The sequence below is a fragment of the Gekko japonicus genome, unplaced genomic scaffold, assembly GCF_001447785.1.
Source record: "Gekko japonicus isolate JY-2015 unplaced genomic scaffold, Gekko_japonicus_V1.1 scaffold208, whole genome shotgun sequence".
NCBI classification, from domain to species: Eukaryota; Metazoa; Chordata; class Lepidosauria; order Squamata; family Gekkonidae; genus Gekko; species Gekko japonicus.
Genome location: NW_015173680.1, coordinates 317878 through 342225, shown reverse-complemented (window position 1 = coordinate 342225; position 24348 = coordinate 317878). Strand labels below are relative to the sequence as shown.

General features: G+C 47.8%; 1 protein-coding gene across 3 annotated transcripts in view; it reads left to right on the top strand.

Moving 5' to 3' along the window:
• The window catches only part of GFRA2 (GDNF family receptor alpha 2), a 116818-nt gene that overhangs the window by 42817 nt on the left and 49653 nt on the right, over nt 1–24348 (top strand). For all 3 annotated transcript variants that reach the window (XM_015423018.1, XM_015423017.1, XM_015423016.1), the window contains one exon: nt 9600–9945. In XM_015423018.1, the coding sequence (XP_015278504.1) occupies nt 9600–9945 (346 nt within the window). The remainder of the gene's footprint in view (nt 1–9599; nt 9946–24348) is intronic.

The following is a 24348-nucleotide window of genomic DNA, read 5'->3' as shown; positions in this document are numbered from 1 at the left end:
TTTGGACAAGAAGCAAACAATACTGGGACTGGCATGGTACAGTGTGGCTGCTGGGCACTGGATGGACTGGTTTGACACAGCTGATACTTGCTAACCCTTCTCTTCAGCCTAGTTGCAGATATTTTTTCTGTCTTTTAGAGCTTCCCAAACTTCTGGTTCTGATCTTAGTTAATGCTTGTGATTGCAAGAGTTTTTCCTAACAGCCTAAAGGTGCGGGGGAAGGCAGTGCTTGGAAAATGATGACTTCCATTGTACAAAAAGGTGGTCCAAATTGAAACCTTATGGTGAATTCATTCTTCTGTTCAAAGAGGGAGGGGCGGGTGAGCATGTGCTTGCAGGGGAGAATGCCCCTTTCTCCCTGCATGTCGTGTCATGCTTTGCTGGGTATGACTTTAATTTTATGCTGTATTAGCACTTGGCACTTGATAAATGTTAACGATCAGAAACTCTGCAGTGGCAAAGTAAACTGAATGTTGTGGGAAGAGGGAATGCACCGCTTGGAAACAGTGATCATAATGTTGTTGAGTTCATCATTTGTACAAATAGAGAATTGGCCAAAAAGACTCACACAACCATTTTTAACTTTAAAAGGGGTAATTTCTCTGATATGAGGGGACACGTGGGGAGGAAACTGAAAGGAAAAGTAGAAAGGGTCAAAACAATTGGGGAAGCTTGGGATCTATTTAAAACTACGATCCTAGAAGCTCAAAAAATATATATTCCGCAGGTTAGGAAAGGCACAAAAAGGTACAGGAAAAAGCCTGCATGGTTAACAAACAGAGTAATGGAGGCTGTAAAAAGTAAAAAGAATTCCTTTAAGCAGTGGAAAGCTAGTCACAGTGAGGCTGATAAAACGGAACACAGGCTATGGCAAATAAAATGCAAGTCTGAGGTCAGGCAGGCAAAAAGGGAATATGAGGAGCATATAGCAAAAAACGTAAAAACCAACAATAAAACTTTCTTCAAATACATTAGAAACAGGAAACCAGCCAGGGAGGCAGTGGGGCCCTTGGACGACCAAGGGGTAAAAGGAGTATTGAAGGATGATAGGGAAATGGCTGAGAAGCTAAATGCATTTTTTGCCTCCGTCTTCACTGTGGAAGATGAGAAGTGCTTGCCCACTCCAGAACCACTGATTTCAGGAGGGGTGTTGGAAGACCTGAGTCAGATTGAGGTGACGAGAGAGGAGGTCCTAAAACTGATAGACAACTTAAAAACTGAAAAATCACCAGGCCCAGATGGCATACATCCGAGAGTTCTGAAAGAACTCAAATGTGAACTTGTAGATCTCCTGACAAAGATATGTAATCTTTCCTTAAAATCTGCCTCCATTCCTGAGGATTGGAAGGTAGCTAATGTCACTCCCATCTTTAAAAAGGGTTCCAGAGGAGATCCGGGAAATTACAGGCCAGTCAGTCTGACGTCGATACCGGGTAAATTGGTGGAAACCATTATTAAGGAAAGAATTAGTAGGCACATAGATGAACAAAACCTATTGAGGCAGACTCAGCACGGTTTCTGTAAGGGAAGATCTTGTCTCACTAACCTGTTAGTGTTCTTTGAGGGGGTGAACAAACATGTGGACAAGGGGGATCCAATAGATATTATTTACCTTGACTTCCAGAAAGCTTTTGATAAAGTTCCTCATCAAAGGCTCCTAAGTAAGCTCAAAAATCATGGGATAGAAGGACAAGTCCTTTTATGGATCAAAAACTGGCTAGTTCATAGAAAACAGAGAGTGAGTGTAGGTGGGCAATTTTCTCAGTGGAGGGTGGTAAGCAGTGGGGTACCGCAGGGATCAGTACTTGGTCCACTGCTTTTTAACTTGTTCATTAATGATTTGGAGATGGGAGTAAGCAGTGAAGTGGCTAAATTTGCGGATGATACAAAGTTGTTCAGGGTGGTGAAAACCAGTGAGGATTGTGAGGCACTCCAAGGGGATCTGTCAAGGATGGGCGAGTGGGCGTCAACATGGCAAATGTAGAGCAATAGAAACATTAGGCACACTATCTTGGAGCTTTTGTTGAAGTATGAAGAGAAGTACTCTTTGGGGTGGCATAAACTTCAGAAGTCTTCGAGCTACTGATTCCAGTTCACTACACAGAGCTTCTGCTTCAATATCTTTGTTTCCATTGTGCATCAGTGCTTGTTCCAAATTCTTGCAGGCCTTCTGTACATCTGGGCATTTTTGGTTAAGACTGTATATATCATAAAGGAAGCCAAAGAGGGAATTATAGTGTTGTAGTTGTTGGAATCTCTCTTCAACTGATTGTATGGCCACATCTAAGACAGCCAAATAGAAATTCACTTTGAATTTTTGCTTTGGGTCTTGTGGTGCCTCTTCTGGAGCCTCATAATCAAACTGCTTTTTCTTTCTCCTTTGTCTTTGTTGCTCTGTGGGGCAAGTGATGCTTTGTCTTCTTGGTGCTTGGGGGGGGTCAACAGTGGGAGGGCTTCTAATGTCCTGGCCCCACTGCTGGACCTCCTGATGGCACTGGTATTTCTGGCCACTGTGTGACACAGAGTGTTGGACTGGATGGGCCTTTGGCCTGATCCAACATTGGCGTCTCTGATGTTCTGATGATGAATGGGGATCTCCATCAACCCCAGCATCTCCTGGCAGGGACTGCCGAAGGAGATGGCCCAGAATCACACAGGCTTGAAGTCGCCTATCTATTCCCAGCAGGGTTTCAGGCCTGGCCCTAAGCAAGTGTGAAATACACTCACCTGCGTGTGGTGGGGAATTAGGGTTGCCAGCCTCCAGGTGGTGGCTGGAGATTCCCCGCTATTACAACTGATCTCCAGATGATCTCCAGTTGAGCCAGATGCTCAGTTCACCTGGATAAAATGGCTTCTCTGGGAGCTGGACCCTGTGTCACTATACCCCATTGAAGTCCCGAAACCCCGCCCTCCTCAGACACCCCTCCCCCAAATCTCCAGGTATTTCCCAACCTGGAGCTGGCATCCCTATGGGTAGTGGAGTGGTGGCCTTCCCGATTGTAGGTGTGGATAAGTTCCCCTCCTTGTGGTATCTGGCAATGGGAAGATTTCTCATTTCTTTTTTGACTCTTAGTTTGGAGGGCTGGCAGTATGCTGAGGTGGCCGTTGAGGTGTGGTTACCTTTGGAGCCTCTTTCAGAGAGAGCCTGATGAGACATGGGCAGCCTGAGACGGGCATGGGCTTTCTGATGGTCTGTAGATGCCAGACTCTTAGACTTTGGCCGTGTTGGCAAGGAAGGGTGAGGAAGAATAATGTTGGTGTGGTGTGGTGGTGAGGAGGGGAGCGGAGCAGGCTCTGCCTTGTCATCCTGTCAGTGATTTTGCCTTCCTCAGCTCAGAAAGGACAAGCCAGGCACATGTAGAGTTGCCTACGGCAAAGTATGAGGCATGTTTGGGATCTCCCTGTTCATGTAAAACAGTGGAGGAATTACGAAGAAAGCCAAAGGAGTTGTGGTCAGGCAAGTACAATTTCTTGAGAAAGGAGGGTGGTGGTGGATATATCCCTGTCCCTCATTGTGTCTCCAGTGAGCACAGAGCCTATGACGACGCAGACCTTGTGCCCAGTCAGTGTTCCCTCTAAGCTGAGTTAGTGTGAGCTAGCTCACAGGTTTTTAGCCTCCGGCTCACACATTCTTGTCTTAGCTCAGGAAGGATGGCTCCAGAGCAAACTAATTTATGCAGCAGCCAAATCACTTGCTCGCAACTTTTATGCCAGTAGCTCACAAAGCAGAATTTTTGCTCACAAGACTCCACAGCTTAGAGGGAGCACTGCTTGTGCCCCATGCTGTACTTCTGCCTGGGACTGGAGGGGGAGAAAGGGCAGGACAGCTTCTTTGAGCCTGGCTGAGGCTTGGGATTGCCAGTGGAGTTTGGCGGGTGCTTGTTTTGTTCAGGGTTAACCCTAGGGTTGCCTGCTACAGCTTGGGGAATTCCCGAAAACTTAGGGGCAGTGCATGGGGAGAGTGGAATTTGGGGAGGGGAAGGCGCTTGGGGGCGGGAACAGTATGCCATAGAGCAGGGGTGTCCAATATAAGGCCCGGGGCCCGGAACCGGCCCATCCATGGCTCCCATGTGGCCTGTGAGCAACTGGTGCAAGGGAGTGTGGGGAGCCACTCCATTGTGGCTTTAGCATGGCAGAACAACCTCGTCTGCAGCAGTCAAGCATCGTTGGAGTGTCTGCCCAGTGCTGCACTGCTGCCTCTCCAGTCTGCCTGTGTGGGGTTTTCCTCTGCACCCCCCTCTCAGCCCATGGGACCTTGCAGTGAGGATGCACCAACTCGGAGCTTACCAGCTGCTGTCCTTTATACAGTTTCTATCTCTGGTACCTGGCATTACGTTATGGCACATATGCCCTGGCCTGACAAAGTGACATTTATGTCAGATGCGGCCCTCACAACAAATGAGTTTGACACATCTGCCATAGAGTGAGGGATGAAAAGATAGAGCCACAGGAACTGTGTAAAGTATGCTCAATGTTTCATTAACGATAGCAATAATATTATAAATATGAAAATTACAAAAATGATACTAATACACTCAAATTGTAAATCCAGTTATAGAAGATAACAAAGACGGTGGGACGGTGGTCTCTGGAATGTGATGCCATTTCAACAACGTCTTCTTCTGACCAAGAATCTATAAGTGGATGATGTGTGGAAAGTTGCACTTCAATAGAAAAGCTACCCAATTCACATGGAGTTCAATGACATTTTCCACCTATTTCTTTGCATAAAATATTGGAGAAAATTTCTTATAGATTCTTGGTCAGAAGAAGACGTTGTTGAAATGGCATCACATTCCAGAGACCACCGTCCCACCGTCTTTGTTATCTTCTATAACTGGATTTACAATTTGAGTGTATTAGTATCATTTTTGTAATTTTCATATTTATAATATTATTGCTATCGTTAAAGAAACATTGAGTGCACTTTACACAGTTCCTGTGGCTCTATCTTTTCATGTCTATGGACTGTGACCATATTTGTCTTTATACATAGAGTGAGGGATGCCAGGCCCCCAGCATTGGCAGGAAACCTCCCCCCCCCCAGCTGTTTCTGCCGTCCCTCAGCTGGGTAGCAGAAGAAAAATGGGGAATGGGGGGCTATAATGGGTGATGTGATGACGTCACCGCCGGCTGCAATGGAAGCGATCTCATTGTTTCCAGTGATCTCCATACATTGCTGGTAGAGAGGGATCCCTCTCACTGGCGAGTCTCCTACCAGTTCTCAGCCTCGTGCTGGCAGCCCTGCATAGACCTCACCCCTCTGAAACGTCTGTTCCCTCCAGGGGAAACTGATCTCTGTAGTCAGAAGATCACTTGTAATTCTGGGAGATCTCCAGGCCCCACCTGGAGGAGGGTGACCCGAGTTAGTGCTGGGTGCTTGTCCAGGAGTAGAGCCTTCTGCAGGGCAGGGGGTCCAACTTGACCCAGAAAGGAAGGCTCTCAGCTAAGGGAGTGAGTTCTAAGGATTCTCTAACCTAAGTTCCTTATAAGGTTGAAAGGTCTAACTGAGCACAGTTTTCCATCTTGGAGAAAAAGATGATCTATTAAGGTTCACGGTGGGTGATGGTGAGGTAGTAAATGACTGGCAAGAGAAATTCGTTCACATCTGATAAATCCCCACTGATAAGTGATATTCAGACAAGAGGACAGTTGGTAATTACTTTGTGATTCCAAGGATTTTCACAGTGCATGGCACATTTGCACTCTAACGGTTGTGTATGTGACATACCAGCTCTCTCTTGTTGCAACCGGGGTGGATTTTTAGATGATGTCTCAAAACTGGGACCCCCCAACTGGGCTTTCTGTGACCCCAACTTGCTTTTATTCCTTGGCAGTCATGCAACTGAGTAAGCCAGCTTGTGGGAGAGGAATTGTGGTAGAACAGCAGCGGGCAGAATAGGGCTGATTTCTCTGCTCCAGATTCCCCTAGGAAACGCAGCTTACTGGGCTCTTGTTAGAGGTGGGCAGGCATAATGTCAAAGGACTCGGGCCCCACTTCTCTCTGCAGCCTGGGAGGGATCTATGGGCAGTCAAAATCACAGTGGAGGCTTCACTGAAGATGGGTACTGCTAATGGCCACAGTGCAGGCCAAGAAATTGTTCTTTTAGGAAGCCCTCCTGGTCTCCCCCGCTTGTCCCTGCCAGTCTGAACTGGGGGGCAAAGGCTGACTCCTGAATCCACATGGTTTGCGGGTGAAGGAGGAAACTACTGCAGTGGGTGGGTGACTTTATCAGGGTGCCTACTAGATTTTTGGAGGGTAATTCATCATTCTGACAAAAACACACACACAAACATCCTGCTTTTGTCCTTCCCTCCCTCCTTCCCACAACCTTCTTTCTTGTGCTGATAATTGATGTTCCAGGACAGATGCAGGGATTCCAGCTTGACTTGGCAGGAGAGGATTTTCCACTTTTTAAGCATATCCCCCAATTTCAGAACACACACGTAGCACAGGCTAGCCCTGTACATTGTGATTATATGGGGCTTTTGTGGTTTCAGATGTGCCTTTTTTTTTCTTGGACTGAGAGCTGATTCTAACACAGTTTTCTGCAGCTGAAGGAGGAGTTGTGGAATAATGCCCTTAACAGTGAAGGCATAACCCATTATCCTCTTACATTGGCATGGCTCTCCGGAGCCAGTCTTTGCAAACAGCAAATGCTAAACAGATCATAGGAAATTGGCCATTGGTTCACTGGCGGGAGGGACTGTGACCAATTTCCAATTGCTGCTCATTGGATATTTCTAGAATGAATGGTTTATCTAAGTATTTATTAAAACATTGATATCCTGCCTTTCCTTGCGGTTCAAGGCGGCTTACAATAATAGTTAAAAACATTTCCCATTCAAACCAAAATAAAATAGCACATGCCAGATCTCCCCCCCCCCGCCCCCTTAAAAGATGCCGGCTGTTCAGACCCCCTCAAAAGCCCTGACAAACAAGCAGACTTAGCAGTGCCTCCTGAAGATTAACAGGGAAGGGGCCACCCTCACTCCTTCGGGAAGTCCATTCAATGGAGCTGATGCCATGGTGGGAAAGGCCCAGGCTTTGGCTGGTGCCAGGTGGGCCACCCTGAGAGGTGAGACAGCCAACAGATGGATGCCTGACAACCATAGTTGGTGCACAGGGCCATACGGAAGGTGAAGGGCCTTCAGATACAATGAGGGTTGCCAGCTCTGCGCTGGGAACTATCTGGAGATTGGCGGGGGGGGGGGGGGGGTTGGGGGGGGGGGTGAACAGATCTCTATGGCCTGGAGACCAGTTGCAATCCCAGGAGATTGCAACTCTAATATAATGTAATATGAATAAAGCCAGAGAGTCCTATTCTGGCTGCAAATGTTCTAATGTTGTATATATCCAACTGGTCAAGGGATCTGCCTTTTCTTAGCAGCTCAGACAGGGCTGCCAGCTCTGGGTTAAGAATAGGGTTGCCAACTTGCAGGTGGGGCCTGGAGATCTCCCAGCATTACATCTGATCTCCAGACTACAAATATCAGTTCCCCAGGAGAAAATGGCTGCTTTAGAGGGTGGAATCTATGGTCTACCCATCCAAATACTTGCCAGGGTCAGCCCTGCTTAGCTTCCACCCCCCCAAATCTCCAGGTGTTTCCCAACCCAGAGCTGGCAACCTTAGTTGAGAAATACCTGGAGATTTGGGGAGCAGAGTCTGGGCAGGGAGGGCGGGGTTTCAGAGGGGAGGGACCTCAGCATGGCATAATGCCATAGAGTCCACCATCCAAAGCCATAGAGTCCACCATCCATTTTCTCCAGGGGAACTGATCTTGGTCCTTTGGAGATCAATTGTAATAGCAGGAGATCTTCAGGTACCAACTAGAGGCTGGCAGCCCTAAGCTCAGAACATGGGTGGTTTCTGTGTGTGGAATGCAGGAAAAGTAAAGGATCCCAGCACAACTATCCACACAGTGACCATTCTGTGAAAACCTTCCTTCTTACTTCGGAGGGCTTCTCTATTTGTTACCCCTGAGTACTTTAAAGGGGCAGGGGCCTCAATTTTAGGCATGGGTGCCCTTAAGCATTATTTGTTAAGGTCTCCCTGATGGGACTCAAAGTGGCTTTCAACATTGTTCCCCCCTCTCCTCCATTTTATCCTCTCAGCAACAACCCTGTGAGGTAGGTTAGGCTGAGAGTGAGTGACTAGCCCAAGGTCACCCGGTGAACTTCCGTGGTGGAGGGGAAATGTGAACATGGGTCTCCTAGATCCTAATCTGACACTTTAACCATGGCTACACCAGGTTGGGTCTTTGATTAGAAGCATCTATAGTTGGCAATCAGTGTAATGTGAGACTAGGGCTAAGGGCATGTATTCCGGAACTGCTCCTTCCCAAAGAGGTGTGATCTCCTGTTGTCTGTGGATCAGAGAAGAGTAGGCGGGTGATGACCCAGCCATTCACTTCCAGCCTCTAAAGAAAGAGGCTCTTTCACCCCTCAAAGCAACCAGTTCCATTGCTAGACTGACAGTGCTGCGAAGAGCCACCATGGGCCCCTGGACACAGATTCCACCTGCCCCCCCCCCCCATGACCCTGATCAAAGCCAGGGCGCTTTGAAAAAAAAGAAGAAGAGGTGCCGGAACTCTAAAGAGGGAAATTAAGTTTTCAATCTGCATACGGAAAACTCATGAACTTTTAAACGTTTTTCAAAGAATTTTGTCAAAGAGGAGCCAGAATTCTGTTCCGGTGCATTACCCCAGAAAAAAAGCCCTGTTCTGAACCTTGTGTTTAAATTTTGTAATTTTATATTTGTACACATATAGATGGGAGGTAAGGTGGCGTGGTACAGCCTGATCTTGTCAGATCTTGAAAGCTACGCAGGGTCAGTACTTGGAAGGGAGGCCACCAAGGATGGCTCTGCAGAGGAAGGCAATGGCAAACCACTTTACACACACACCACACCACACAGAGTAAACTCTGCAGAAAGGCACAGCAAGCCAAAAGCAGAGCTACTGCTGCTTACTGTGCTCTGCCTTTCTCCTGCCCCCAGTGGCTGCAGTGGAGAACTTTATTACAAGTAAAATTTGATGCATTCTGAAAGCAGCATGACACCAGCTTCAGGTGCCAGCCCCCGGAATTTTGCCCCCCCAGCCCCGCCTCTTGGTGGCCCTATGTGTTCCTGCTGTTCATAGCCATTCGAGGCCTGTCTGTAGCCCCTCCCCAGGGCCCATGTGTTGCCATTAGGGTTGCCAGGTCTGATGATCAAGCTGGTGGGGGAGGGAGATGGAATTTCTGGTAGTGGGGGCAGAGTGATGTGATATGCTGGCATCACACAGAAGTGACATCTTCACATTGGTGATGCTCTGGTTTTTGGGCAAAACTCTGTGGTAAAATCACCCTCAAGCCATAGAGTTTTGCCCCCAAACCAGAATGTTACGAAACGATGTCTCTGATGTGATGACGTCACGTCTGCATGACAGCAGCATGTTGCATTTGGGGGTGGGATTCCCCCTTGCTGGCCAGCTGGCTGGCAGTGGGCTGGAGCTTGAAAAACCCAGGGTTCTCCCAGCCCCAACTGGGGAATGGCATCCCTGGTTGCCATGCCCTTTCTGACTGCCCCTTCCATAACTCACTTTTTTTTCTTGGACAGGAATGGATCCTGCCACCAACTCCAAAAGTAACCACTGCCTAGATGCAGCCAAAGCCTGTAACCTGAATGACAACTGCAAGACGCTCCGTTCAACCTACATCGCTAACTGCAACAAGCCCTTCGACACCTACCGCTGCAACCGCCGCAAGTGCCACAAATACCTGCGCCAGTTTTTTGACCGCGTGCCCAGCGAGTATACCTTTCGGATGCTCTTCTGTTCTTGTAAGGACCAGGCCTGTGCTGAGCGCCGTCGGCAAACTATTGTCCCTGACTGCTCCTATGAGGACAAGGAGAAACCAAACTGCTTGGACCTCCGGAGCCAGTGTCGGTTAGACCCACTTTGTCGGTGAGGATTGTCTCGATTTCTTCTTCCGTTGACGGTTGCTTTGTTCTGGGTTTACTGGTCTGTGTGCTCACTTCTGGGGTGGCTGTTTGTGGTTAAAATTTTGATTTTGATTCAAGGGGCCTTTGTCTGCAGGACTGTAAATTCATACAATGAGTAATTAGAAGTTTGAGGTTCATTTTATGCCAAAGGGTGTGGTTGCTAGACATGGTGCTATATTGGTGGAGGATGAAAGTATGGCTATGGAATCTTGTGGAGACAGGAGAGGAAAATGGTCATTTTACTTCCTGAATGGACAATGAAGTGATGGTAGACCCACATAGAGCTCTTATTGGTTGCTGGAGAAGCTGGTATCAATTCACGTCCTGCTTTGACTTCCTAATGCTTCATCCATTCCCAAGGGTCTTGTTGCAAGGTAGAACCTTTTACAAGAGTGACCTCCTCCTCCAGCTTAGCCTTTACCATTTCCACCCTTTATCTTGAGATGTTAGGGTCTTAGAGGCTGTTTGTATACATTAGAACAGCTTTGATGTAAAGCACATATTCTGCCATTGAGTGGTAGCCATCCCTTCTCTAATAACAAGTCCATCTTGCTTGTACATAGAAGAAAAGACAATGTGCAAAGCATGGAGACTTTCCCCCCCACTTGGTGGGACAAAGAATGTGAGATTCATGTTCATGATTGTTCCAAGCTGCACCTTGAGGGAACTGGGCATTGTCTCTGAAAATATGACGCAGCCCGCTTAGTTTGTTTTCAGTCCTCCACTCCACCCTGTTGGCAGCCATCTGCTTGAGGTCTTTCAGGAGGCAAAGGTTTCACATGGCATAGTTCCTCCAGGGGCCCGTGAATTGTCTAAAAACCTTGGAGTTTTGTTAAAATATGTGAGAGAGTATCCACAACACTCCTGAGCCATGAATTTTGCTTTCAAGACAAAACATAATAAAGCAAAGTAAACCAAAAACTCTTACCCATGTGGTCACGCACACTAAATAAACCACTTTCAATCCACTTTCAGTGCACTATCTGACTGTATTTTACTGTGTGAACTGGAAAAATCCAGTTGGAAAGTGCATTGAAAATGGATTATTTAGTGTTTGTGACTGCAGCCAAAGAGTTGCTTTTGTGGCAAATGGATTGAAACTCTTTTAAAAATAATTTTTAAAAACCCGTGGAATGTTTGGCAGCTTCCAGCTTTTAAGGCAGTGGCCATATTGTGCTTCTCAATATTTAATGTATCTTTTGGGCCTCCTCTGTCCTGCCTCTTACTAAGAGTGATTCTGCATTGGCTTTTCCCTCCATTGTTTTACCAAACCCACCTTGGAACAGAAATTCCCCTCTGCATTGCATGCTGGTTTCGCTCCCTTTGTTCATTGGATTTTTGGGGGGCATAGTAGGATGACACAGAGCTCTCTATTGTTTCTGTTACTACAAGGTTGTTTAGGCCATGACTGCCCGTAGGCAAGAGGAGGGAATGGATGCACAAATCTCTGGTCAAGGGGTTCCAAAAGTTTGGGATTGTTCAGCGGGAAGCTTGTGTTCTTCCCCAGGTGTTGTGTGTGATGAATAAACAATCCACAGCTGTTTGGACAGACCTAAGCAGCTGGGGGGGCATCTTCACCTGCTTCCCTCACCCCCCCAAATCAGGGTTCCTGCTCCCTCCTGCCAGGTTCTGTGAAGGGCTGAAAGGGAACCTCGTGATTCTTTTAGCTCTGCTGTCCCAAGAGTAAGTTGGTGCTCCAACTAGAATGATAAAAGGGTGGGAACACTTTCCCTATGAAGAAAGGTTAAAGCGCCTGGGGCTCTGTAGCTTGGAGAGATAACGACTGAGGGGTGACATGATCGAGGTTTACAAGATTATGCATGGGATAGAGCAGGGTAGAGAAAGAGGTACTTTTCTCCCTTTTTCACCATACAAGAACTCATGGGCACTCAATGAAATTGCTGAGCAGTCTGGTTGGAACGGATAAAAGGAAGTCCTTCTTCACCCAAAGAACTCATGGAATTCACTGCCACAGGAGGTGGCGGTGGCTACAATCATGGATGGGTTCAAGAGGGAATTGGATAAACATATGGAGCAGAGGTCCATCAGTGGTTATTAGCCACAAGGTATAGATAGGAACTCTCAGCGTGGGGCAAGTGATGCTCTGTATTCTTGGTGCTTAGGGGGGCAACAGTGGGAGGGTTTCTAGTGTCCTGGCTCCACTGGTGGGCCTCCTGATGGCACCTGGTATTTTTGTCTACTGTGTGACATAGTGTTGGACTGGATGGGCCATTGGGCTGATCCAACATTGGCTTCTCTTATGTTCTTATGTTCTGGGGACAAAAATGCACTGGAAAATGGTGGAAGAGTTTTGACAATCCTCCCCTTACCTTTGGTTTAGCAAAGGGAGTGAAGCTCAGGGGCTCCTGACTTTCCACTGAGACAGAGACCAAATCCACCTCTCTCTTTGTGGTCTGTATAACTGCAGAGCACCATGCAGGTTCCATCATGAATGGCTTGTTTGTATAGCGAGAAGCTTGCTCAGCACAATAATGAGGACCGATCCTCTAAAGATTGGGCTAATATATCAAGGGGTGAAGGGCTGTGAAACTTGCCCGGTACAAAGTCTGCGTGGACAAATAGCACTGCGCTGTATTCACTCCATCTCAATGAACATGTTCGATTCTCCTGAATGCAGCTTTTCATCAAATAGTAATGCTGTAAGCCAGAGTCTATGAATAAAAGATTCTCGGCCAGCTGTGCTCAGGAGCCAAATTAATGGCAGCTCTCTGTTTGCAGGCATTCGAACCTGATATCTCGTTCGACGTTCAGGGCTCTGGATGCATTTGAAAATGGGATGCCTTTGGAAAGGGAGAATATAGCATGGCGGAGTATCCCTGCTGGGTGGCCTCATCCAGGATTAGGATTAGGTGAGAGAGTAGCTATGCAGGGGAGAGACATCTGTGTTTTCACTATGGTCAGAAGGCGCTTATCAGAACATTAGGAAGTGTGTTTAAGCCAGTGGTCTTATGTTGGAGCTGGCATTGCAATTTTGGTGGTAGGAGATGAATTTGTCCATGCAAGGTGTGAGCAGAGGAAGTGCGGCGGAGAGCACCTGGATTCTGTCAGTCTTTGTGCTGATTTCACCATATGAAAACAGCTGAGTTTGCCAGCCTCCCGTCAAGGGGAGTTCTTAATGCTCTTGGCTTTTTTGGGGGGGGAATCATCTCTATTTGCCTAAAGAGTATTACAAACTGGTATAAGAATTAGCAGTCATATTGTTATAGATTTTAAACCAATCAGCTAACCAGCTGGCTGGGCAGTTGTTATGGAAAATGGCCTATAGCTAATAGGAGGCCATATGGTTCCATGAAGAAATTGTCAAATTTTGTGTCCCAGGTTCAAGTCCATGGTATCATCTCTCAAGCCCCATTTCATCATGTATAAAATGGGTATAACAGTGAGGGTGGCAGTATAGCTCCCTGAAACCATTTTGCATATGCTCAAAGTGCTTTAAAAGGGACAGTGGAATAATAAATCTCTTCAGACTGTGCCTGAATTTTTTTTGCCCTTCCTCTCTAGACCTCCAGTGGCCAGCTGTCTCCTGATTTGCACCCTCTTGGCTTTTACTGAAGTCTCCTGAAGGAAGAGATGACTTTGCAGAAAGATAATGTTTGGAGTTCAGGTCACTGACCCAAATGCTTACCCCCCTAGATAGGAAGGCATGTTGCATTGACTCAGGAGTAAGGGGCATGCATTCTGTACATTCTCAGACAGGGATTCATTATTGCTTCACAGCTTTGCCAGACCAGACGCCGGCACTGAGCTCCATGGCAGAGAAGAACCCTAGTGATCCCTGGCTCATTATTCTGCCATGCAGAACCTGAACTCCAGCACTCCTGCCTGGGCACCCTGAGGTTATCTTGACAAGAAGATGCCTCCGTTCCATTCCCTAGACTGATGGCACCCATGCTGGTGAAGTCTGTGGGAATTTTTTTTAGCAAGGATAGAGGGTGGCATATGCCAACACAACATAACAGCCATCGGATGGGGGTTCCAAGCCAATCATCTTCCTACAAATGGAGGCAGGTGCTTCTGAATGGGCAGTCCCCACAGATGCAAAAGTGGTCTCTTTTACAATGCCACCTGAAGGCAATGAAAAGCCAGGATCAGCTCTTTCAGTTTACAAAGTTTAGCTTCAGTTTACAAAGAAAGGGAAGGGCTTGTTCCTTGTCTGACCACAGAGAGAGATTTGCCGGGGCTAAGGACATAAGAACATCTGTGACCATGGCCAAGTTCAGGGTACTCGCCTGTGGCACTCCTGCCCAGGACGAGCTCAGCACTTGCCTTGTCAGTCCACGTACCTGAAGGTCCCCGCTTTCATCCCTGTTCCATTCAAGACCTTTTGGATTTCAACCCCAAGTCTCAAGAATTAAGTGAGCACCAGGAGACACATGGGGATCATGGGTACCACACTGGTGACTGCTGCCCTAGATCATGGGTGCCCTCACTGGTGAAGGTGCTGGGTGAAGAAGGTTGAGAGGCTGTGGTACAATAAGTCCTGCTTCTTGGTTCAGAGCCATGGGCAGGGCCAGATTAAGACAAGATGAAGCCCTAAACTATGTGATGTTTTGAAAGCCCATAGCTTTACCCCAAAGGTTATTCCAACATTAAAATTCAGTAAACTTTTTGTATGTGGAGGCGCCTCATAATCTGAGGGCCTAAACTATAGTTTACTTGGGTTATGTGTAGATCTTGTCCTGACCATGGGCGAGTGCTTCCCTATCTGTGTGGGGTCCCCCCAGTGCAGTTAATGTACCGCAGCGATTGCTGTTGATTTCTTGATAGAATAGTGTGGAGGGAAAGTTGGTGAGAGAGGTTTGTGCTGCTGATTGCCTTGGCCCTTGCTGTCTGCAGTTGATAGACTCGCTCTGGCACTCTCTGAGGGAACCTCAGTGGGGGTTCCTCAGCAGTTTTGCAGTGAATGAGCAGGCCATGGAGGGTTGCGGTTTGGGAAGCAGAATATCCTGCTGCCAGATGCAGGCTAGTAGAGAATCCAAGAGCCCTGGGGTGGGAGAAGGGGAGCAGAGTCAGCCTGAGTATGTTGGGAGGGGGAGGGCATATTATGCAGGCCTTTGACTGGACACAGTAGAGTGTGTCGAAGGAGATCAGAGAGATAAAAATCACAAATGATGTTAAAAAGAGTGTCAAAGTGCTGGACCAGGGAGAAGCATCATTAGCACTAGTCTTGTCTTGGTGTATTTGGGTCTCCAGCTCGCCCTTGTCTATCTGATGTTGGTTGTCTCTTTCTCTGGCTGCCAGAAGTCTCCCTGACTCTCTAATCAGCTGTCAGTACAGCATTCCTTTCAGGAGGGTAGCGGGTACTGCCAACAAGCCCCTGGCCTGTCATGTTGGGAATGAATGAATGAATGAGAGAAAGTAATGGAGTCTGAATCTGCCAGCAGAGGAACACCTCCTGGGATGGCCCTCTGGGAGCTCAGCACTTACCCTTGGTTCATAAAAATGCGGGACCTTCTGGTAACTAAACCACAGTTGTTTCCGGGGAGGGATGTACGTAGTAATGGGCAGCTCTCTCGCTTTGTGCTCACTTCCTGTTAGCATCTGGTAGAGGAGAGGGTGTTGAAAAAAACCTGTTCCTTAATTTCCATACATCTCTAGTGGTTGTCCCTGGTGGGGAACTGGGTGTCATTGAGTCTAGCTGATGAGTGGGGACAGCTGGTATAGGTGTAAAATGGCTGGGAAGGAGGCCATGAAAGGCCATTTTTTAAGGAGAGGGCAACAAGTCTGTTTTGGATTTCCCAGTTTCTAGTCTAATTGGAGGCCCTGCTCCACTGTCCTCTACCAACCCAACTATCAAAAGTGAAACATGCAGACCAGGCCTTTTTTGTTGTGGCACCCTAACAAAGGAATGCCCTTCCCTCATCTATTTACCTGTGGCCAGGTGTGCTAAGATTTGGCACCAGATTAAGGCATTTATTGATCCATATGTGTACCTTTGCTGGGCTGTATCTTGTTTGGATTCCCTCCCATATCAACACCATGCATATGTGACACAAAAGCATGACAGAGGTTTGATTGTGGTGCTTGGCCATGCATGACAATGGCTTGCATGTTTCTTGTAGAATGTGACAATTCTTGGAACGGGCTGGGCATTTGCTGGCTTTGCATCAGTTCAAAGAACACACAAGGATAAAGTCCAAAAAGTGTAACAAGAATGAATGTGTTTGGTGCAGACCTGTAAAGATAGCCAGAGCTGGCTTTATACAAAGGCAATCTGGACGGGGTGGAGAAGACCATCAACAGGTACTGAGAATATCCTCGTGCCACAGCTGTGATTCGTCTGCTTTAAGTCTTGCACTGTGAACCCATAACTGAAGGTTCAGGTTCTGATGTGGTCTTTTCTGTTCAGAGCTGCTGGGTTGTCTCGGCAGGAGTGCTCTGGTTTTGCATCTCTGCTGGGCTGGTTCCTTGAGCCAGCCCCTGTCTGTCGGCTGAACCTTTACAACAAAGTTGGAGTGAGGGGGAACCCCCCCCCCCGAATGTTGATCATAGCTTCATATAGAAAGAGCTGAATCCAAATGTAATATCAAGTAACATCTCTCTTCGAAGTGCCCGTCTGTGTCTCTTGCTGAGAACAGAGTAGGAGTTAAAGAGCATTAAGAGCTTATTAAACTGAAGTAACTGTTCCTGTAAACATGGCCAGACACTCTGTTGCCTTTACGGTTTTAAGGAAACAACTCAAAAAACAAACAGCCAGCCAGCTGGAGACTGGGAACAGGGGGGAAATGTGGAGGGGGAGCTGTGTTACACTGTGGCTACATAAACCAACAGGAGGCTTGTAGTGCTTCCAGGACTTATAAGGCAATGAAACGTAAGACAGACAAGGGCCTGAATCCCTTGGAGAATCAACCTGTCTATTAGGTGGACCTAGGCAGCTCCTTAGGTTGCTAGGGTGGGAGGTGGATGCCAAAGAGGGTGGGAGGTGGATGCCAAAGAGGCTCAGGAGGACAAAGGACAAGTCCTGGATCAGCCACAGTTAAGTGGTAGTCCAGCACTGCTGCACTGCATGATCACCAGTGATGCTGGAGGCTAGGACATGCTTGCCTGGCCTGTCTTCCCCTGCCCTGGCCCACCCTATCTCCCTGAAGCAGGGAAGGAGGGAGGAAAGAAGAGCAGGTGGCCACTGACTTCATGCTGCCCAGCTAACAGAGGTGGCTCCTTACCTGCTTGGCTCCACATGTTTCTGGATTTTGGTGTGGGGACATCAAAGTCATGGGCCACCTAGGCTACCAAAAATCTTTGGGCTCGTCCTGCATGTAAAGGGACATAGTTTCCATCAATCCCTGTGGAAGACCTTCAGCTCCCCCCCCCCACCCATACTGTTCTGGGGGAATCCCCTGTCCCTTGGGTTGCCAAGTGTGGGTTGGGAAATTCCTGGAGATTTGGGGGTGGGCTTTGGGAGGGTGTGGTATGAGGAGGAGATGGACCTCAGCAGGGTCTAATACCGTAGAGTTATCCCTCCCAAGAAGCCATTTGCTCCTTGGGAACTTTACCCTGTTGTCAGCTCCACTTGGAGGCTGGAAATCCTACCTGTCCCCCAGGAGCGGTATATGAGGCAGGGACGTGTTGTACTGCAGTGGTAGGAGGAGACTGGGGATTTGTACTTCACAGACGGAAATCCCTTTCGCCTGCAGAAACCTTCTGGTGGATCTAAGTCAGGAAGTGCATTTCATTGCTTTTCATCCTATAGTTTACATTTCTTTCTCTGTGTCCCTGTTTGGATGCTGAGGTCATACATCCTCATTTGAATGAAATGGACCCTGTATGTATGACGTGGCAGCCTCTTCCACGATAAATCAGGTCGTCTTGAAGATGCCGCAAAATTCCTTTTTAATTTGACCCAGGAAGCAGCTGCATCTGGCTGTAGATCTTGTACCCTTTCCGCTTGCAGCAGGCACTTCTGCTTGCTAAAGAGGGGGAGGGCAATTTCACTATCCCCCCCCTTTGCCCTCCATGAAATTGCTGGGGGTCTACTGGCCCACAGGGACAGAATTTTAGTTATTTGATTTATAGCCCACCTGCCCTGAAAGCAGGCTCAGGGCGGGTAACAACAATAAATAAAAACATTTAAAACAATAAATGTAAATTAACATTAAGAACAGTGTCTAATATCAGTATCCGATGGCAGCCGAAACATTGGAACAAGTTAATACAGCCCAGAGGGGTGTTTGCATCAAGTGCAACAATAGATGTTAAAAATAATACAGAGGAGCAGGACAAGTAGACAAGAGAAGGACAGTGTGGGGCGGGCGGGGGGGAAGCCAGTCCAGATGCTGGGGGAACAGAGGATGGAGGCAGGAGCCCCTGTTTATGCGGTGCAGCTCCACTAGCATTTCAGAGGCTCCAAGCCCCAGAGTCTGGACGAGCAAAGAGAAACATTCCAGGCTTTGCTTGCAGGCCTCGGCTCTTTTGGGGTCTTCACGATGCTCATTTCTGTGGCCTGCTCACAGGTCTGAAAGCACAAAAATTGAATTCCGAAGGCAATTGACAAACAGCCGTGATAACGTCACAGGGAGAGACACGGGGAGGTAATTAAGCCTCCAGCATCAGTGCTAATGGAGGAAAAGATGAGCTGTAATTGGAGAACCTTTAAATAGAGATTTTTCCACTTTTATCTCACGTGCAGGACAAAGTCTGACAAACAACATGAGAAAACAGGGGAAAGAAACAACAGCAATAAAAAAAAGAATCAGGCACACCGCTTATAGCAGTTGACTGAATGTGATGTTAATTTAAGCAGAGGGGTGGGAAAGAGCAGGACAGAGTAAATTCTTTGCAAAAGTTTTGAAGTCCGGAGGGAGAGAGCAGCTGAGCTGGGAAGCAAAACTTCTAAAGGAGAGAACATGTTTAGGAAAAGCTTTGGCCTCCAGAGTGCTGGTTTGATCTTTACTGAGTGTATTTCCCACCCTCTTTTATACAGCTGTGGTCTTGAAAGAGAGGTCAATCTTGGAATGACTTTGTAAACTCTCTCTGTCTCTCTTTTCACACCTCCATCAGTTCGACCTTAGGGAGGGACTTCCAGCCAACTGCTTTCTCTCTCTGGAAATTGCTGCTTCTTCCCGTTGGCTATTAAAGCAGCTCTAGCTTCTCGCCACAGCTGAAAGGTGTCTGTTAGCAGAATCCTTCCAAGCAAAGACTGCTACCCCTTTAGGAATGCAAACGGCATTGGAGTCCCAAGAGGTGGGCTTGGAAAGACTTGTAAGAAAAGTGATGCTGCCCTACTGATTTTCCAGGGGCAAGAGAAGTGTGTGTTGGGGGTCTTTGAGACAACTGCACCTTTGGTAAGCTGTTTCCTTGGCACCCAAAGCTTCCTGGTTCTCTGCAATCCCTCCAGTATGAGGTGGAAGGAGATGGCATGCTATCGGTTTTGTCTGCGTTTGTGAACCTGCGGGATCCGTGTTCTCTTTCCCTTTGCCCCTCCCTCCCGGTGTTCTGTCTCTTCTCTTGCTGCTGCCCTTGTTTCCTTAGTGCTTCTCCTGCCCAGATGTATCCAAGGTCCTGTCCAGCTAGCTCTGCTAGGGAAACCAGAGGCAAAGGAGGACCAATTTTTGAGTTTTTTTAATGATTCTGAAGAGCAGGGGATTTGGACAGATACAGCTGACCGTGCAAGAAGTGGAGACAGTTCCATGCCTGGGAGGAGAGAGCGGAGATTCTCAGTTTGCTTCCCACAATTAGAAAAGACACAGACATTTATCTGCTATTTTGACACACTTATTGCTTTACAACTGTTTTTTTTTTTAAACCCCTAGAGGGGTATTTTTATTTTTTCAATATGACTACAAACTACATGAAAAATATAGGAAGGGGAACTACAACTATGGATAAAGGAAAGATACCCACACTAACTAAAAACCCAAGAGTGGGAGACCCCCTTTATGTTAAATTAGTATTAAAAGAGTTAGTAAAATAATATACTTGTAGAGTTCTTGTTTTCCACATTGTTCTGTATTAGTAAATTATTTATTACTAGAAATAATGCCCGTTGCGGAAATAAATACAACGGGATCTAGAAAGAGGCTCTGGGAGAGTGCTCTGGCTTTGGGCAAACAGTGTCAGTTTCCTGTGGCGACCTCAGCAGGGTTTAATGACAGAGTCCACTGTTTTCTCCAGAGGGACTGATCTCTGCTACCTGAAGAGCATTTGTATGTTTGAGTTATCTGTAGCCCTCACCTGGAGAGTGGTAACCATTGTTACCCATTCTCCTCTCCCCTATGAGGTATGTTATGCAACTGAAAATCCCAACTGCCTTGCGGGGGGGGGGAGTTTGAGGTGTGGAATGGACTGAAGTCCAATCAGCTTCCATATGCAAAAGACCAGGTTGTCGCAGCAGTTGTGGTGTGGGCGGGACCCGGGCTTTGCCTTCTGATTGGTGGCGATATATGCTGAGGAGCAGTGCCATCAGCCATACACTAAGGGAGTGCATTTTAGAATTAGAACCTTGGCACCCACTATTCAATTATATATAAGGAGAGATTATATACAATAACGGCAGCTAGGATATTATGGGCAAGATATTGGAAGCAAGATAACACCCCGAAACAAGAAGAAGTGATAGAGAAACTGTTGGAAGTAGCAGAAATAGATAAGCTGAATTTAATGTTACAGAGGAAGAATGAAGAACTCTTTGTAAAGCGATGGGTGGGAATGTATAAGTGGCTAGAAAATGGATAAATGACTCTAAGGTGTATGTATCCTTTAATATAGCATCTCTGGTCTGTCTTCTTGCAAATCTCACCACAATCTCTCCAGGCAGGCTATTTTTTAAATATAATTGGAATAAGCCCTATAAGCTGTCTCCATGTCTTTTATTATTTCCTCCGCTGGCAAGCCTGTCACTGGAGCGATAATCTCACCCAGAGTCTTTTTCAAATCTTCCTTTTCTGTCTCAGGAACCCTCTGGAACCTGAGAATCATATTAACCTTTTCCATTTGCAGCTGCAACAAACAATTTTCTTGAAGATTTTGTTTCATTTCCACTTCACCCATTCTTTTCTTCAGCTTCTTGCTTGAGGTGTCTATCTCTGTTACTTTCTCAGCCACCAGCTCCACTTTCCCCCCCGTTTCTGCCAGCTGTTTCCTGTTTTTGTCGCTGTTGTGAAGTGAAGTTTTGATTTAACGAGGTCAGTTGCTGGTTAATACCATCAAGCTGACCCATCACTGGCTTGAGCATATCCGCTAACAGCTTCATGACGTCAGCTCCCTCTTCCGGCCTCGGACTCTGAGGCTTCGCTTTAAACTTTCCTCGTGATGCCACCATTTTTCAACTTTGTTTACACTTTCAAACTGCTTCTCCCGGGCTCGAAGCACTCGTCAATTCACTATTTGCACTCAAGTAAGTCTCTCAAAATACACACGCTGTCTGTTTCCTCCCACTCCCCCTTCGCTGCATTTATCTGTCCTTGTGCTTCAGAGGCGTCCCTCTTTGCACTCCGCTTTTCCCATGGGGAGGGGGGGGGTGCCATTTATCAAAGTTCGTTTACTTAGAACTCACGTTCATTGTTGGTCACATTCCTGACCTCGCTCACATCAGTCGTTGTTCCGCTCGGTCTCCCCCGCTCGTCCCGGTCGGGTTAGCTTGTGCCCTAAGGCCACTCATCGGTAGGACCGTCAGAGCAGAGGGAAGCCTCGATTCTCCGGCAGCAAGCCATCAAAGAGGCTAACCCTCAAATCTCTCTGGCTTGGAGCCTTTCACAAAGACTCCGTGGGAGTGCCACTTGAGGTGGCACCCCTCCATGCCGATGGTGTGCTAAACGCCTCCCCAAGCTCTGGGGAGAGCGACTGCCATCGCCAATCCGTAGACCGGAAGTCCCTGCTTTACAACTGTTGACCTTATAACCTTAGCTTGTTATTTAGTTCTGACTTTGCATATCTTAAACATCATCATGTTACATGTTAATTTGCTGTTAAGTCCCTGTCTATAAGTTTGAGCCTTACCTACCATTCCAGTGTATTTGAAAAAGCGTGCCTTGCATACGAAAGCTCATACCTTAAAGGTGCCACTGGACTCTAAATTTATCCTACTGCTTCAGACCAAGAGGGCTGACCACCTGGGCAGTTCTTATTTGTTTAGTATACTTTTATACCACCCTTCATTCAAGAAGCTTAAGACAGTATACACCATTCTCCCTCTCCATTACAGCCTCACAACAACCTTTTGAGGTAGTTTAGGCTGAGAGTGAGCCACTGGCCCAAGATCACCCAGAGAGCTCCATGGCAGAGTGGGAATTTGAACCTGCCACTCCCAGATGCTGTTCTGGAGCTCCGACCACCATGCTGTGCTGGCTGTCCGTCCTTGTTGCCGTTCGCTCCTCTACACATAGCGACAGAAGCCCCTCTGTTTGATCCCCTTGAACACTCTTCCACTTCCACTGACCTCTCCTGTGGCAAGATCTGTTTGCATTTCATTGGGCTGCATTTGGTTCTTCCAGGTTCAGCTCTGACCTTGAGGAACAGCCCGCTCAAAGTGGTCAAGAGGGCAGCACTGTTATGAACTTCCAGAAAGAAATGCAGAGCAGTTTTGACTCTAGAAAGTTTTTTCCCTGCTCTTTATGGGCTTCTCTTTTGAGGGAGGAGGGCTTGTCTGTGGTGAATTTCCGTGGGCGCAGACTGGAGCAACTCTGCAGAGGATCACGTTGTCAGGCTCCTAGTTTGTCCCCCAGTTGTTTGCCAAATGGCAATGGACCCTCCTGGCTCCTTGTTACGGATTCTAGGATTGTTGGCAACAAATTGCCAGCACGAGTCATTTGCATAAGCAGGGATCGTTTCGTAGAAAAAGAGCTAGGGGAGCTCATGAGCATAACTCATTAGCATATGCCACACACCCTGACATCAGGGGCTTGGCGGTGGACCTGCAAGGCCGGCGGGAGTGCGAGGAAGCCCCGCCAAGGCGCTCCCTGGCCCCAGGCAGGCAGGGGTGGGGAGAGGCGGGGAGGAAGCAACTTACCCTCCCTCTTCTCCTGCCTCCTCCTGGCTGAATGAGGGCCGGAAGCGGGGCGGCCGGAAGCAGGGGGTGGGGCTTCGTAGTGTGACCCACCCCCTGCCCCTCACCCAGGGGGAACTGCGATCCCTCGCAATCCCCCCCGAATCGACCTCTGTGCATAAGTGTGCAGCGGGATCACATCAGAAGACTTGCTTGCAGTTGGTGTTCGGAAATTGGGGGATCACAGTGACCGGCAAAATGCGCATTCCGTATCAAGGGGTGTAGTGAAGCCCTGTTCTTTAAAAAAGGAAAGAAAAGCAGGCTTAGGAGGCTCCAATTTTGACTGTGTGCTTAACCCTTTCCTTGCTAGTCATTGTTCTGGTCCCAATTTATCCCCTAGCTGCTTTTTCTCCCAAGGGATTCCTAATGCATGTTTACACCATCTATTAATTTAATAAATTTGTATCCCGTCCGTCCTACAAGGAGTTCAGAGTGGGTAACGTAGCTCTCTTCTATTCATTTTATCCTCACAACAAACCTGTGAGGTGGGTTTCATTGAGAGACATGGGCGGTGAGCTTCATAGCGGAGTGGGGAATTTGAGACCCGTTCCCCCAGCTCCTAGCCTGACATTCTAACCACTCTCAAAGGAGGGGGTAAACTGGTATGATCTGGATCGGGGGAAAGTTTAAACATGTGGCAACGTTCTCACACACATGAGACCTTTGCGGATGTTACATGTAGGGATATCCAACCTCGTATCCTGGGAATGTGCACTGTAGGCTCGCCAGCCTCCAGGTGGTAGCTGGAGATCTTCTGGAATTGCGGCTAATCTCCAGACAACGGGGATCAGTGCCCCTGGAGAAAATGGCTGCTTCGGTAGGTGGACTCTATGGCATTGTACCTTGCTGAGGTCCCTCCCCTCCCCAGACCCCACCCCTCAGACTGTACCCCCCCCAAACCTCCACAAAATTCCCAACCTGGAATTGGCAGCCCTAGTGCACTACTCCAGTCCTCCTGATATGCCTGGTCACAATGTTATCTGAATAGGGCATTGTACATACTTTCCAGTTTCATGGTGCCCCACCAGGCCCGTAGCCATAGGGGGGCATTTAGGAGTGGTGGTTCCTCACTCATGGCCCGTGCCCCACAACTCCCGCTGCCCTTGCTCATGCCCTTACCTGCCGGCCGCACTCATTTGCCTCAGCCGCTACAGGAGGTGAGCTGACTGGCTGGTGCGATTAATACTTGGCAAGTATGCGCTCTCTGCTACAGTAGCAGGCGGGTGAGGCCTGCCACTACTGTAACACCCGAGCACATAATCCCTGCGTATTAATTGCACCGGCCCACTGGCTCTCTCTCTCCTGTAGCGGCTGAGGCGAACGAGTGTGGCCAGCAGGTAAGGAAAGACCCTTCTCTTCTTCACC